Below are 14,606 nucleotides of genomic sequence, written 5' to 3'. Positions count from 1 at the left end.
TCTGTAAGACTGTCTTATTGAAAAGACATCCAGTTGCAAGGCATTTGACATTATTCTTGCCTGTAAATTAAACATCTTTGATAATGCCACAGACATAGTTTAACTTTCAAATGAAAACAAATTTTAAGTAAAAAAAAACTTTAAAGACGATTAGCTGCACTACTTTATAGTCTACCACTGAGCATTTTGATTTTCCTTGAATCATGATTTTTCTCCCGAAGATTACCCTCCTTGTCATTAAAGGGACTGCATTAAGTCCATTTTTAATTTATCCTGTTCATTTGCATAAACACAACAAGAGCAGCAAATGATCACTTATGATCTTTAGTTCTGCTTTGCTGGAACTTACCCAAGGAACATTTAGGGTGACCCTCAGTCTGCTCTTCATGGCACAGAAGTTGAGCCACCTACCTGGCATTCATCCTTGCCTATACACACCTGTCCTTTCCAAGTCTTTCTGGTTTTTCATTGTGTCTTATGGTCCCTTCTAGCCATCTTTCAGGAAAACAACCTTCGTTCCTTCCCTGGAAAGATTGCTGTGGACCGCTCATCCATCCAAGGTACCAGGCCTTTTATCTCATGGGCTTTTATTACCATTGAAAGTCAATCCCAGTTCCTCAGTGCTTTTTGGTAACAACCAGAGCCCAAGCATGTCTCCTTTAGGCATGACATTCCAGTCAAAGTCTTAGTCAAAAAAGCCTCTATAAAAAAACTGGTCTTATTAGTTTTATGCAAAGAAACTTATGTCATTACTTACTTGTTTAGAATGCCAAACTCTGGAGGGATCAGATAGGGAGAGAAATATACAGTGTGAAGGAAAATCCCTGTCCTTCTAATAGTCACTGAACTTGCATTTCCATTCTTTATATTTTTATTTTTCCCCCCACTAAAAAAATTTTTTTGTTTGTTTTTCCATTACAGTTGTCCCACTTTTTTCCCCTCTTGCTTCCCTGCACCCTGCACCCCTTCTCCCACATTCAGTCCCCACCCAGCTGTCCATGTCCATGGGTCATTTATACATGTTCTTTGACTAGACCCTTCCTCTTCTTACCCACTTCTCTCTCTCCAATTTCCCCCTTTGTTACTGTTAGTTTATTCCTTGTTTACATACCTCTGGTTCAATTTTGCTCATTTGTTTGTGTTGTTCATTAGTTTCCTGTAATAAGTGACAGCATAAGGTATTTTTCTTTTGTTGCCTGGCTTATTTCGCTAAGCATAATTCTCTCTAGTTCCAACCATGTTGTTGCAAATGGTAGAAGTTCCTTCTTTCTTTCAGTACTTATTCATTGTCGTTTTCCCCCTTTGTACTCGTGTTCCTCTCTGTCTCTCTCTGTTTCTTAATCTTCTTAAAGCAAATCCTTTAGCATCTCTTGCATTGCTGGTTTGGTGGAGATGTATTCTTTTAGCCTTCTTTTGTCTTGGAAACTCCTTATTTCACCTTCCATTTTGAATGAGAGCCTTGCTGGGTAGAGTATTCTTGGTTGTAGGCCTCTGTTTTTCATTGCTTGGAATATTTTTTGCCATTCCCTTTTGGCTTGTAGTGTTTCTGCTGAGAAATCTGAGAATAGCCTTATTGGAGCTCCCTTGCATGTTATTAGTTGTTTCTCTCTTGCTGCTTTTAGGATTCTCTCTTTGTTTTTGAATGTTGCCATTTTAATTATGATGCGTCTTGAAGTGGGCCTGTTGGGGTTCCTCTTCATTGGGACCCTTTGTGCTTCCTGGACTTGCGTGACTCTTTCTCTCGTCATATTAGGGAAGTTTTCTGTCATTAGTTTTTCAAAGAGGTTTTCTATCCCTTGCTCTTCTTCTTCTCCTTCTGGAATTCCTATGATATGGATATTTTTACATTTCATGTTGTCCTGCAACTGTCTTAGAGCCTCTTCAGTCTTGTTCAGTCTTTTTTCATTTTGTTGCATTGTCTGGGAGTTTTTGTGTACGTTGTCCTCCAGCTCGCTGATCCAATCTTCTGCTTCCTCTAGCCTGCTTTTAATTCCTTCTATTGTGTTCTTCAATTCAGAGATCGTATTCTTCATTTCCTCCTGGCTCTTATTGATAGCTTCCATGTCCTTTTTGATGCTGGTGTAATTCTCAGTAAGTTCCTTGTAGTTTTTCTGGAGTTCCTTGTAGTTTCCCTGGAGTTCTTTGTAGTTTTTGCTGAGCTCATTAAGCTTCTCCATAATCCATGCTTCAATTCCACATCTGATAGTTGGCTCCCCTCTATTTCATTTAGCACTCTTTCTGGGGATTCTACCTTTCCTTTCGATGGGGGGTTGTTTCTCTGTCTTCCCATTTTTGTGACTCCTATTGTTTGTTGGTGCTTCTTAGAATGATCTGCACTTCCTGGATCTGTCCCTGGTGGCATCAGATCCTGTACCAGTCTGGGCCTGGGCAGCCTGTTGGAGACTTCCAGGGAACTACTGCCTTTGTCTGTCTTCTTTAGTTGTTAATCTATTCAATCTGTGATTACCTGTCAGGCTTAAGGACCGTGGGTGTGGCAGCTGAATTCCTGTAGGCAGGGCCTTTGCTTCCCCTCAGGCTGACACCACTTGGTGGGTGGGGGGGTTGTCTGCCTGTAGGACTGGGGATAAGTCAGCACTGGGACCCGGTCAGCTGCTTTCCCAGTTCTCCCCTCAAAGCCACCACACCAAACTCTCCCGAAGTGTCTCTAGTCCTCTCTGCCTTCCCTCCACTTGAGCCTAGGGTAAGGGGGGGCCAAAATATTTTTGTATGTGATCCGCTTAAGAGCTCTTTTTCTCCAGCTGTTTCTCTCCGGCTAGCAAGAAACCCTGTGGCTTTTCACTTTTCACAGCTGGATACTATTTTACTTTCCACTCTGTTTCTGTGGGCTGGGAAGCTCAGCTGGGGGTTTAGACCCTGCCCTTCTCAGGGGGAACCCCCGGCTGCTGAGCTGTTTCTCAGTCCCATCAGCTGCCACCCATGGGAGCCCAGCCAGCCCTTCCACGTCTCCGCACTCCCTACCGGTCACGTTGTGAAGTAGCGGCCTTTTCTGTCTCTCCGTGGTTATAAGACTTCTCTCCAGCTATTGTTCGGTTGGTTATTCCAGATGATTTCTCCAAAATTAAGTTGTAAATCCAGACTAGTTCTGGGAGGAAGTTAGTGTAGCTTCCACTTACTCTTCCACCATCTTGTTTCTCTCCCTTTTCATCTTGCTGATGTTTTCTTTTGCTGAGCAGAAACTTTTTAGTTTGATGTAGTCCCATTTGTTTATTTTTTTCCTTTATTTCCCTGGCCTTAGGAGATGTATCAGTGAGAATATTATTATGTGGAATATCTGAAATTTTCCTACCTATGTTTTTCTTTTGGATTTTTATGGTGTCACATCTTACATTTAAGTCTTCAATCCATCTTGAGTTTATTCTGGTTTGTGGTGTAAGTTGGTGGTCTAGTTTCATTTTTTTGCATGTTCCTGTACAGTTCTCCCAGCACCATTTGTTGAAGAGGCTCTTCTCACTCCATTTTATGTTCCTTCCTCCTTTATCAAAGATTAGTTGACCATAGAGGCCTGGGTTTATTTCTGGGCTCCCCATTCTGTTCCATTGCACACCGGGGCGGGTGGGTCCAAGGCAGACCGGTTGCTCTCCTGTTCTGGTGGAGGGGGAGGCTTCTACTCACCAATGGTCGGGTTTGTTCTGGGCCTATTGGGGTGGGTGGCCCATTGGTTTCACGCCCACTGGGGCGTGCCCAGATGGCACCTGGGTGTGGTGGCTGGCGCGTTGGTTTGGCGCCTATTGAGGCAGGCCAGAGGTTCCTGGGCGCGGCAGCAGTGGTGTGCGCCTGTGTGCGGCATTGGGCGCGCTAGCCTTGCGCCCTCTGGGTCGCGTGTCCGGGTGAGACCTGAGTGCGGTGGCTGGCGTGTTTGTTTGGCGCCTGTTGGAGCCGGCTGGGGTGCTTGTGTGCGCAAGCACATGCAGTGGCCTGTGCGCTAGCCTCATGCCTGCTGAGCCGTGCCCATTTCGCCCCTTGGGGCAGGACACCGGACACCTGTGCACGGTGGATGTGGGCATCAGTGAGCTGCGACCACCCGCTGTTCTTGTGCCCACTTGAGCGTGCACGAGTAGCGCCTGGGCAAGTGGCCAGCACGTTGGTTTGGCGCCTTTTGGGGCAGGCCAGGGGTGTCTGTGCACAGTCGCCTGCGTGCCCAGAGGGTTGATTTTGCGCCCATTGGGGCAGGGCCGCAGGCACCTGAGCACGGCAGAGGTGGGCGTCTGTGCCTCTTTGCTGGCGCGTTGATTTTATGCCTGTTTGGGTGGGCCCGAGGGGCACCTGAACACAGCGACCAGCAACTTGGTTGCGTGCCTGGGCCAGTGGATGAGGGCACCTCCCTGTGCGTGCTCGTGCGACCCAGGAGGAGGGTTGGGGAGTGGGCGAGTGCACTTCTGCACCTGCGCTCGTCCCACCTCTAATCTCTCCTCCCCTCTCCGCAGAATACAAGAGAAAAAGAAAAAGGAGAAACACGTTCTTACATACACAGCAGTATGCTATTTCTTGCCTCTCAGCGCCAGATGTCACCTGGCCCACCTCTGGCTCTGCCAGCAGGCAGAGCACCGCTCTCCTCCTGATTCCTCTCTGGGGAAGCCTGTGGTCACTAAAAAGCCTTTGTGTACTTCCAGCTGCAGCTCGGGAAGCCAACCCAGTCAGAAATCCAGTCTCGTCCCTTTTTTCTCTGCTATCCTCACCAAACAGGTCGCTCCCAGATGGTCTTCTCTGATCCAGTATTCTGACCGTTTTGTTTATCTTTCCTTCTTGGACGGGGCGTCGTCACACCTCCTACACTATATTGGGTGGAGCCCCGTGTGGTCGACCTTTCTCGCCACACTGTGGTTCTTTGCGTGGGGGCGGGGGTCCAAGATGGATTCCTGCTGTTACTCTCCGCTGAGGAATAGGGAGCCTCCTCCCAATGGGGTCTGCCTTCCCCGGCATTGGAATCTCGAGCCGAGGGATCTGGTCTGCAGCCGGGGCCGGCTCCCAGAAACTTCTCTCCTCCCCCCAAATACAGCTGTATGCTTACCGGTTCACTGCTGCGGCTGCCGCCTCCAGCACAGTTCGATCTTTCTCAGCCGCGGGTTCGCCCTTCCTACCCATCTGGACGAGCACCACTTGTTTATGACTTCATACATTGGACTTCCATGTAGCTTTATTTTCTGGAACTTCTTATTATTTTTGGTTTTGCGATAGTTGTAATCCTTCTTAGTTGTGGAGGGAGACAGGGTGTGTCAGTTTGTGCCTCCATCTTGGCTGGAAGTCCTTGAGTTCTTGTAATGTTTTTAATGTAAGGAAACCATTCTTTCTCTTCTGCAAATTTCTTCTACTGCCTAGAATAAAAAAAGATAGTATCCTCTTCTGATTCACTGAATTGGAGAATTTGTGGGCTGGAAGTATGTCAACATTCTTCTAGTTCAAGTTTTTATCCATCGGTTTAATTCCTGGTACAACAGTCCTCAAGATGGGCTTCAGCCTTTCCCTGATTACTTCCCGCAACTGAGAACTCACTACCTCATGATGCAGCCTCTCATCTTTAGACATCTTGAGTAGACATTCTTCCTTATGTTGAGCTGGACCTATCTTCCTGTGATTTCCACCCACTCGTCATTCCTGGAGTAGTTTCTGAGGCTGCCAAGATCACATGTGTCCCATGATGGCCCTTCTTCCCCTGCATCAAGCCAAGCACCTTGTTCCTTCAGTTGCACCTCAAGTGACACCCTGTTTGTCCCCCATCTGGCACTACTGCTGCTCTGGCCTATTAGGGTCGTTTTCTTCACCCTACAGTCTTCAGCTCAGTGCATCAGCAAGCACCCTGCACCCTGCCTCACACTGGGGATGTGCAGAGAAGTTTCAATGAGACCCCTGCCCAACATGGTGAAACAATTAGTATATTTATAAGTATATTAATATGTTCACATATATACATATGTATATGCTATATTTTACATGGTTGATAACTGTGTACCTTGAAAGGAAAAAAGATACCTAAGGGTTTCTGGTGGCTAATTGGGCTCAAAAACAGAAAAGAAAAAGCAGAGCCTAGCAGCTATTTCTGCACAGAGGCCTCTGGCACAAACTGCACTTCTCTGAGGAGCCTCTGCCCTAGATGGCCTGCATCTGCCTGTTCCGGGGTCACCCAGTGCAATGTGACTGCCAGCCCTTCGAGAGGAGCTAGCACCTGGGTCCTATCTCAACCAATAGGATCGAGGCTTTCCCCATCCAATCAGAGCTGCTGGGCTCCAGTCAATGAGAGCCGCTCTGTTCTGACCAATCAGAACAAACTTTGGACCAATCAAAATGTGAGGATTTGACCTCCTTATTTGCATGAGGACAGACCAGTCAGGGACCATGGGCGGGGACTTCTGTTCATATAAGCCTGCTCCCCTCTGGCAGTGAGAGGAGCCCAGTGAGTGGAGACTGTGTTTGCCAGGCTGGAGCAGAGCAGGGGCAGCATGCGGTGGGGGTGGGGCAGGGCAGGGCACTGCAGAGCAGCGGGGCTGGCCCGGGGAAGCCTCTCGCCGCACTGTTGGGCTGGTGCACAGCCCTGATGCTTTACCGTTGACTGTTTGCATTGAATGAAGTTTCCTTCTTCACAGCTCCCCAAATTCGGGATTCCTGCTGGTGCTGAACTGGCGCCAATGACTGTCGGTTGACATAACCATATTTTGTGGATTAGATAATAAATTTTGTAAGAGTTGGTGAAGAACGATTAGGATATGAAGGTGTGGGAGTGGGGGGTGAATGAAAGCTAGATTTGTGAAGCTCCGTCTAGGTGGCTGGTATTGTTCTCCTTACTTGACATCCTCTTACTAAGCCTGTATGGCAGCTATTGTCCTCGTGTTCAGATAAGAACACAGGGGCGGGGTAGAGGAAACTGCCCCATCGGTGGCCCGGCAGCACTGGAGCTGGCATTCACTACCAGACCTTGTGCTCAGATTGCTGCTCATGTGGGTGCAGGCCGGGGAAGGAGGAAGTGCTGGGAGGTCATGGGTGGGGTGCAGACCTCCCCGGACTCACTGCCCTTCTCCCCTAACCTGTCCCTGCCCTGTGTCTCAGCTGGATGGGGTTGGGGAACGATGCAGCTTCTTTGTTTAAAGGGCATCAAAGCACCCCAATGGACAGCAGGTTGGGCATGCTGGGGGCAGACTGCAGCAGGGTCCCCAACTTACGTGGCCTCTGGGAGGCCCTGTTCCCTGGGAGTCAGAACACCAGCCGATTGTGAAGAGGAGGGGCGAGCGTCCCTGGGCAGCCTTGGCCAGGTGCGTCTGTGCTGTGTACATTCCTGCTCTCATCCCCCAGGCTCTCCTGTCTCATGCCACCAAAGTTCATTGCCCACACTGAATGATCCCAGGGGATTTGGCCTCTTTCCACCACACTGCAAAGATCCTCCCTGCTGCATTCCAGGACCCACGGACTCCGCCGCTGCCACCCTCCATCCCCTTTAGCTGCATGCTCCCTCCCGATAGCTAGCCCAGGCCAAGCTTCCCTTGGGCCAAGAAGATGGCTGAGACTTGCCCACTGTGGCCTCCTTAGAAAGAATGGCTTCAGATTATAGTGTTTTTCTGTGCTTTTCACATCAACAATGAAGAAGATGTGGTGAATATTCTCTCCATTTTCCATATAGGACAGAATGTGACTGCCCCTAGAAAACTGGATTATTTAGGACATCAAAGAAAATAGGGACACAAGTTGAGTTTTTCTATAACCTTAGCCACAAATCCCTGGACTCTGCTCCTGGGGGCAGTGTCTGCATCAGACCCTTCTCCTCTCCTGGCATTTTGTTGGCTCAGTGCCTGGCACTCTTGTGTGGCTGAGTGAAAACAAGGAGTCACATTGAGACTATATGTTCCAGGGCCCAGTGTGCTGTCACGTAGGCTGCCATGGGAGCCATCTGAAGGTTAGAGGACTTGACAAGGTCACACAGCCAGTGAGGGCTGCCCTGGCAAGAAGTGCCCCAGCAACACCACGGCCTTTCTTCGTGGAGGTCGATGGAGAAGGGGTGCAGGGGACCCAGGCAACAGGAGACGCTTCCAGGTCTGTGTCAGGCCCTGTGGGGGACGGAAGGAAAGGCCCGCCCCATTCTGTAGCTTGCACAGCTGGGTTGTTTCTGAAGCCACTTGGTGAATGACAGGCTTCCCAAGGCTTCCCCCACCCCCACCCCCACAGCCTCCAGCTCCTCGGAGTGCTTCTCAGGCCCTACGACTGGAGCATGGAGGATTGGCACCACCTTCCCAGGTCTCTTGTCTCCATCACGCCAAGCCCTTGGGCTCTACCCTGTTACCTTTTCCTTGTAAAAGAGAGAAAAAAAAACAGCACAGCAGTGTGTGCAGAGAAACGTCCCTGGGCCTCCCTTGATTCCATGCCTGCTGCCTCCTGTGTGCTTGGTTCTAAGGGGCAGCCTGGTCTCGTGGGAAGAGGGCTGGATGGAGGTGAGAAAATGGGAATTCTGATCCCTGCTGTGTCCCTGTGTAACCAGGCAAAGCTTCTCACCTCTAATGGAAAGAAGAAGGCATGTGATCCTCTTCACAGCTCCTCTTTCTCTTACTTTTTGATCCTCAAAGGTCAAGACGGTTGGTTACCTGAGCAGAGAGGAGTCTCTGGGTCATCTTCAAGACATGCCTGGATTTAATATCCCTTTACCCAGCACAGAAATTGGCTACAAAGCCAGTGTGGGAGAGTTGCTCATCTCCACATTGCGTGTCCGCTGTGCTGTGTAATCGCGGTGCCTTATCACGTCGCTGTGAGCGCTTGAAGAAGACGAGCATGTGACATGTGTAGCCCATGACTTGGGACATAAACGGATTTAATAAATGCTACTATTGAACTTCCTTTAAGAACAAATGTCCGTAGATCTGTGTCCATTGCACTTGAGCCCGCTATATCCCCCATGCTCACTTTCCCCCACCCCCTCCAGTGCACCTACCTTTTTATAGATAAAGCAGAATTAAGACCCTCTGTCTTGGCCCTGGCTGCTGTGGCTCAATGGATTGAGCATTGGCCTGCGAACCAGGTGTTGCTGGTTCGAATCCCAGTCAGGGCACGTGCCTGGGTTGCACTCCAGATCCCCAGTTGGGGGGGCATGAGAGGCAACCACACAGTGATGTTTCTCTCCCTCTCCTTCTCCTTTCCCCTCTCTCTAAAAATAAGTAAATAAATAAATAAAATTGTTTAAAAAATATTTTTTTAAATAAAACAAATTAAATAAATAAATAAATAAATAAGACCCCCGGTCTCAGTGAGGTCATTCTGGAACCCCTCCTGCAACACGGCCCCTCTAGTTCAGAGCCTGTTCCTTTAGGATCGTGATCACTTTGCCTGAATGCGGCTGCTGTGCTCTGAGGAGGGAGGTCTAAGTGCTGTGCTAGACCTGTCTTCTGGACCCTGTGATCTTGAGGTCCCTCTCCATAATGGGAGGGAGGCTGTGGTGCAGCTACATGGAACTCAGGGGTCTGCCCGGGGCGAGGCTCAGGCCCCAAGTGAGGCTCTGGCCTGAGGGTTTCATGTGTTACCTCATTTATCCCTCCCACAGCCCTGTGAGCTGGCCGCTGTTGTTATTCTCATTTCCCGGGTGAGCAAACTGAGGCCAGGAGACCCCATCACATGGAAGGGTCATCTGTGAGTGAGTGGCTAAGTTAGGGAAAGAGCCCCGGCCCAGTGGTCTCTGAGCCTAGGCTGCCTGCTGGAGTGCTGCCCCTGAGGCTGTGAAAAAGTGGGGACCCTTTGGTCTGACTCCCAGGACTGCATTCTCTCCTTTCAAGGAGCATCCCCAGTGGTTGGGGGGAGGGGGGCGTAGAAGTGTAGGAGCATTCTTTATTAAAGATGGGATATTTGAAGCCCCCCCAAATTAAGAAACTTGCTCAGGTAAAGCTGTGCCTGCTAAACTTGCTGTGGTCCCAGATGGTACTGCTCTAGTGTCTCCTGAGGTGGCTTCCTCCTCTCTTCCCCTCCAGGCCTTTTAAACCTCGAGAAGCTGCTCCGGCAATTCCTTATCTCCAAGGACACACTCTCAGTCCGGATGCTGGATGACACCAGGGACCCCACCCCCCTCCTCAAAGAGATCCGGGATGACAAGACAGCCACCATCATCATCCATGCCAACGCCTCCCTGTCTCACACCATCCTCCTGAAGGTGGGAGCTGGCTGGGCGGGCACTGGGGGGCAGGAGCATCCTTCTCCCCGCCCCTCCCTCTGAGTTGGCACCCTGCTCCCTCCTTGCTGTGGATGTCCTCCTGGGCCAAGGCAGGAGGAGCCCTGGGCAGGATCTCTGAGCCCTGGCAAACCTTTGTGCTTTAGTGTCAATGGATAGCTCCTGAAGGCTGAAGGGAGGAAGCAGGATGATGGAGAGGTCTTAAAAATAGTCAACTACTATGTGGTACAGCAGCCCCAACTGAGACACTGGCCAAACCTAGACCCCACCAGGGGCTCTGAGATGAAGTCCATGGGTTTCTAGGAGGGTCTAGGGTAGGGGGCATACTTGGGGGTTTGAGCAGAGGTTGCTTGCAAAGTGGTATAGAAGGATTTCCATGTTTGGATGGCCAGAGCAATCACATGTGTGTGCTGCTGAACATTGGCCCTGCATGTACTCCTTCCACGTGGGTCACCGTTCACAAAGAGCTGCTCTGTAATTTCCCAATGTAATCCTCAGTGACCACATGAGGTAGGTATAGCGTGTTCACTTGGTAGATGAAGAAACTGAGACTCTGAGAGATGGACAGCGTAGTTCAAGGCCCAGCCCGGGGAGGGGCAGAGCTAAACCTGCACAGTTGTCTCTGAAAACAAATCAGGTGGCTGCTCCTACCCATCCCTCAGGGACACAGGGGGTCCCTGAATCAGAACATATATGCATGGAAACTGGATCTCGGTGAGGTTGGTTCAAGAAGGACAGGAACAGACAGAGAAAGAAGTCAGGTGCCTGGGCTTCCACACTAAACAAGCCGCTGGAGTTAACTGGGCAGCCTTGCAGTCACCTGACACCTGTTCCTGGGCTGGTGGCTGGACCAGGCATGTACCTCAAATAGAGGTGTGCCCTGCGTCCAAGCTCCTCCATGACTCGCAGTAGTCCCCCTGCCTCTCCAGGCACATTGGCTGCTTCTAATGCCACTTTGATTGCACATTTGAAAGCAACCTGCCATCTGTCACTGGGGACTGAGGCTCCTCGTTAACTTCTGCCAAACTGTGAGGAGCCTGGCAGACACTCAGAAGATTGTCTCTTCCTCTCCCTCCCTACCTCCTTCCTAACCTCCCCTCCCCAGCTAGTTTTCATCTCAGAGTTAATAAGAGGTTTGAATGAGTCCTCTGAGCACTGAGGGTTATTACTATATCCCGTTGCTAGAGTAATTTTTCACAACTGCAAACCCATGTCTGTCTTTGTGCATATATCCAATTCACATATATGTATGCACACACAAATTTTTTCTCTTTTATTCTCTTTTCTCTTTCTTCTCTTACATCTGGGGCTAGGATCAATGAAGTCATCAGGATGGAAAAGTTCCTCTAAGTTTTAGAACACATGAAATACATTATGAGGCATCCTCAGGCAAGGTGGGGAGCAGGGAGTGAGGTAGATGCCCCCCAGCCCCTTTGCAGAGGGCAGGCCGGCCTGCACATCTCCCCTGTAGCAGTGCAGCGGGGCCTTTGTCCCAGCCCTGGTGGAAGCCTCTCGGGCAGCCCTCCTCCAGGAATAGCCCGTGGTTTCCAGCACGTGCAGCTGGACTGCTGCTCTTTCCCTTTCCCTCTCTCCCTCTCTCTCTCTCTCTCTCTCTCTCTCTCTCTCTCTCTCTCTCTCTCTCATAACATGTCTAATTTATTGTTGAAATTTTGGAAAGTACAGAAAAACACATAGAAGAAAGTAAAAATTATTCACAATTCCATCACCCAGAGATTATCACTATTAAATTTTGATGTCTATTCTGTCTGCCTTTATAGATACATTTTTCCCAAAATTATTACCCTGAACATATTCTTCTGTAACCTTTGTTTTTTTGCTTAATTATATGCCATGTATTTCCCCATGTCATTACATATTTTTCTATGAATATTTTAATCACTGCATCATTTCCTACCGTGATGTACCATAATTTACTTAACTATCCTTTATTATTGGAGTGACAGGTTATTTTTAATCTTTACTATAATAAATGATGATGGGATGCACATCTTCCTTTTGTACATAAATGTGGATGTGCATTCATGAATATTTTTCTAGCATAAATTTCTAGAAGTAGAATTACTGAGTGAAATGTATGCATGTTTGAAGGATTTTGATATCACCTGCCAGATTGCCTTTTAAAAAGTCCATAACAATTTACACTCCTACTAGCATCATATGGGTGTCTTAAAGGACCCTTGCCAATACCAGGTATTTTCATTAAAAGTGCTTTTTAAATTTTCTAATGGTTGTGCTTTTGAAAGAAACTCGGCCTATAAGTCTATAATGATCATTATTTAGCAAACGGTTCTGCTGGGTGGCCAGTGCAGATTTTGCTCAGACCACTTATTTGTCTCAGTCTTTGTGACCTTAGAGACAAAGTGATCAGTAATGACCAGAAAGGCACCAGGAAACTGTCCCTTTTGTTTCCATTTGACTTACTAGTGGCTCCAGGCAGGCATGCAGACCCTGCATCAGCCTGGACTCAGTCCTCACACTTCCCTGGGACTCTATGCTACTCCTTTGCAGGGATCACAGCCCAGACTCAGGAAACTCGGGAGGCTGGACTCAGTGTGGGGAGCAGTGTGAGCAGAGGGCACGTGGGGCTTCGGGGGGCTCGATGTGCACCTGTGAGCTTGGCTGCACTCTGCTGTCTCTTGTTTTCAGAGGATTTGCACAGCAATCCCCTACTTTTATTGAGGGGCTTTTCTGGCAATGAAATTTATGTATACCCAGATTCAGGGCTTAAAAAACCAAGGGTCTCTTGTCTTTTATCTTTAGGGTGGAAGATTTCACAAAATGGGCTTTAACCATCTAATGTTCTCTCTCGGCCTCCTGCACCCAGCCCAGCCCTATAACTGAGGGCTTCCAGCAGCCTGGGCAGTGGTGACCGGAGCTGCACTTGATAAGGACGGTGTGAGTGTGGGGGTGGCCGGGCTTCATGCTGTGTCGTCCCCTTGAGAGAGGAGAAGAAATGTAGCTTTGCCGGAGGAAGAAGGAGGCTCACATGGGAGGCATCAAGCTCCACTGTGACTTGTGCATGATCCTGTCCCTGTCTCCAAGGCCCTCTGCCCTTCAGTTTCCCGCTTGAGTGCTAGTGGTATCATTGCTCAGGCTGTTCTTGAAGGAGACAGGGAGGGTTCCTGCAAGATGCAGGGCTTTTGGGGCTCCTTGGGAGGTGAATAAGAAAATGGGAGCACCCCTGGTCTTGTTTCTCCCCCTGTACCTCATGAGTCAGGGCAAAATGGTTTTGCAGTGTCTCAGGGCTGCAGGGTACATTATGAAAATCTACCTGTCTGTCGGGGTGTGGTGAGGGCCCTGGGGAGAGTGGGACTTATTATTTACTTGATCTGCTTGTTGGTTTTTATAGCACATGTCCCACCCAAAGCTGGGCACACTGATGGGGAGGGTTGGTTAGGAAAATTCCGGATGGCTGCAAAGACAAGACTAATGGGAGCCTGCTCTGAAGCAGCAGCTCTCAGCTGTGGGGCAGTGACCCACTGGCATGCTGTGATCAGGCCTTGGGAGGCATATCACATGCATCTTGTTTCCTGCTGCTAATAAAGAACCAAAGCCTGCACATGATTCACTTGTTTCTACACAACTGCAGATTATGCATCTCACTTACTCGCCTTCAGACAGGGCTGGAGTTAATTTGAGAATTGCCTGCAACTCACAGACTCTCCTATCGTACCTTGGATCCTAAGAGAGTTGTGTCAGTATTTCCATTAAAATCACAGTCCTCCTGGGAGGTACAGGCTGTCTGGATTCAATTTCAGCTTTTCCATTTATGAGAATATGATCTTGAACAAGTTATAGAGCATTTTGGTGTTTCTGTTTCTTCACCTGACAATGAGGGGTAGAGGTAGTGCCCACCTTGTCAAGGTAATTCAAGTAAAATGCTTCCTAGGGCTCAGCACATGCCAAACAGTGGGTGTTAGCCATGTTCCTGCTAGCAGTTGTGGAGATAATTGTTGTGGTCTGGTTTGTTATTTACTTTGTTTCCCGTAAAGTCCCTTTGGTTTCCACACTATCTGCCTATATGCACAGGAATGTTTCGTACCCGAGAACACCCCCCTGTGTGTGCCACTGCAGCGCCAGGAGTGGCCCTGTTCGAGGGACTGTGTTTTTGCGCTCCGTCCTCAAAGTCAAGGGCAAACTAAGAACAAACACCAAGGTGCCCTACTCTGTCTGGAGCCAAGGGATAGTGAACTGGAGACACGAGAGCCTGCGCTGCTCACTCACTTGCAGTGGGCACTTGTTTTCCTCCCTAACCGCCTTCTCCTCCCTTTGCAGGCAGCTGAGCTTGGAATGGTGTCAGCCTACTACACATACATCTTCACTAATCTGGTAAGAGGTTTTCACAGCTCGCCTTCTCAGCACAGAGTGTCAGTGGGGTGTGACAGAGAGGACCCCAAAAGATGGGGAGAGGGAAAATAAAGAGCCACTGGGCTTC

The 14,606-nt window shown here is 49.1% G+C and overlaps 1 protein-coding gene across 1 annotated transcript in view; it reads left to right on the top strand.

The window, feature by feature from the left end:
* Window positions 1-14,606, top strand: part of GRIK4 (glutamate ionotropic receptor kainate type subunit 4) — a 214,055-nt gene that overhangs the window by 22,264 nt on the left and 177,185 nt on the right. The window contains exons 4-5 of the mRNA XM_090257477.1: window positions 9,954-10,132; window positions 14,447-14,500. Of these exons, the coding sequence (XP_090113603.1) occupies window positions 9,954-10,132; window positions 14,447-14,500 (233 nt within the window). The remainder of the gene's footprint in view (window positions 1-9,953; window positions 10,133-14,446; window positions 14,501-14,606) is intronic.

This window comes from Furipterus horrens, unplaced genomic scaffold, assembly GCF_987537825.1.
Source record: "Furipterus horrens unplaced genomic scaffold, mFurHor1.1.pri manual_scaffold_11, whole genome shotgun sequence".
NCBI classification, from domain to species: domain Eukaryota; kingdom Metazoa; phylum Chordata; class Mammalia; order Chiroptera; family Furipteridae; genus Furipterus; species Furipterus horrens.
Note: the sequence above shows the minus strand (reverse complement) of the source record. Positions and strands in the feature narration are given on the sequence as shown.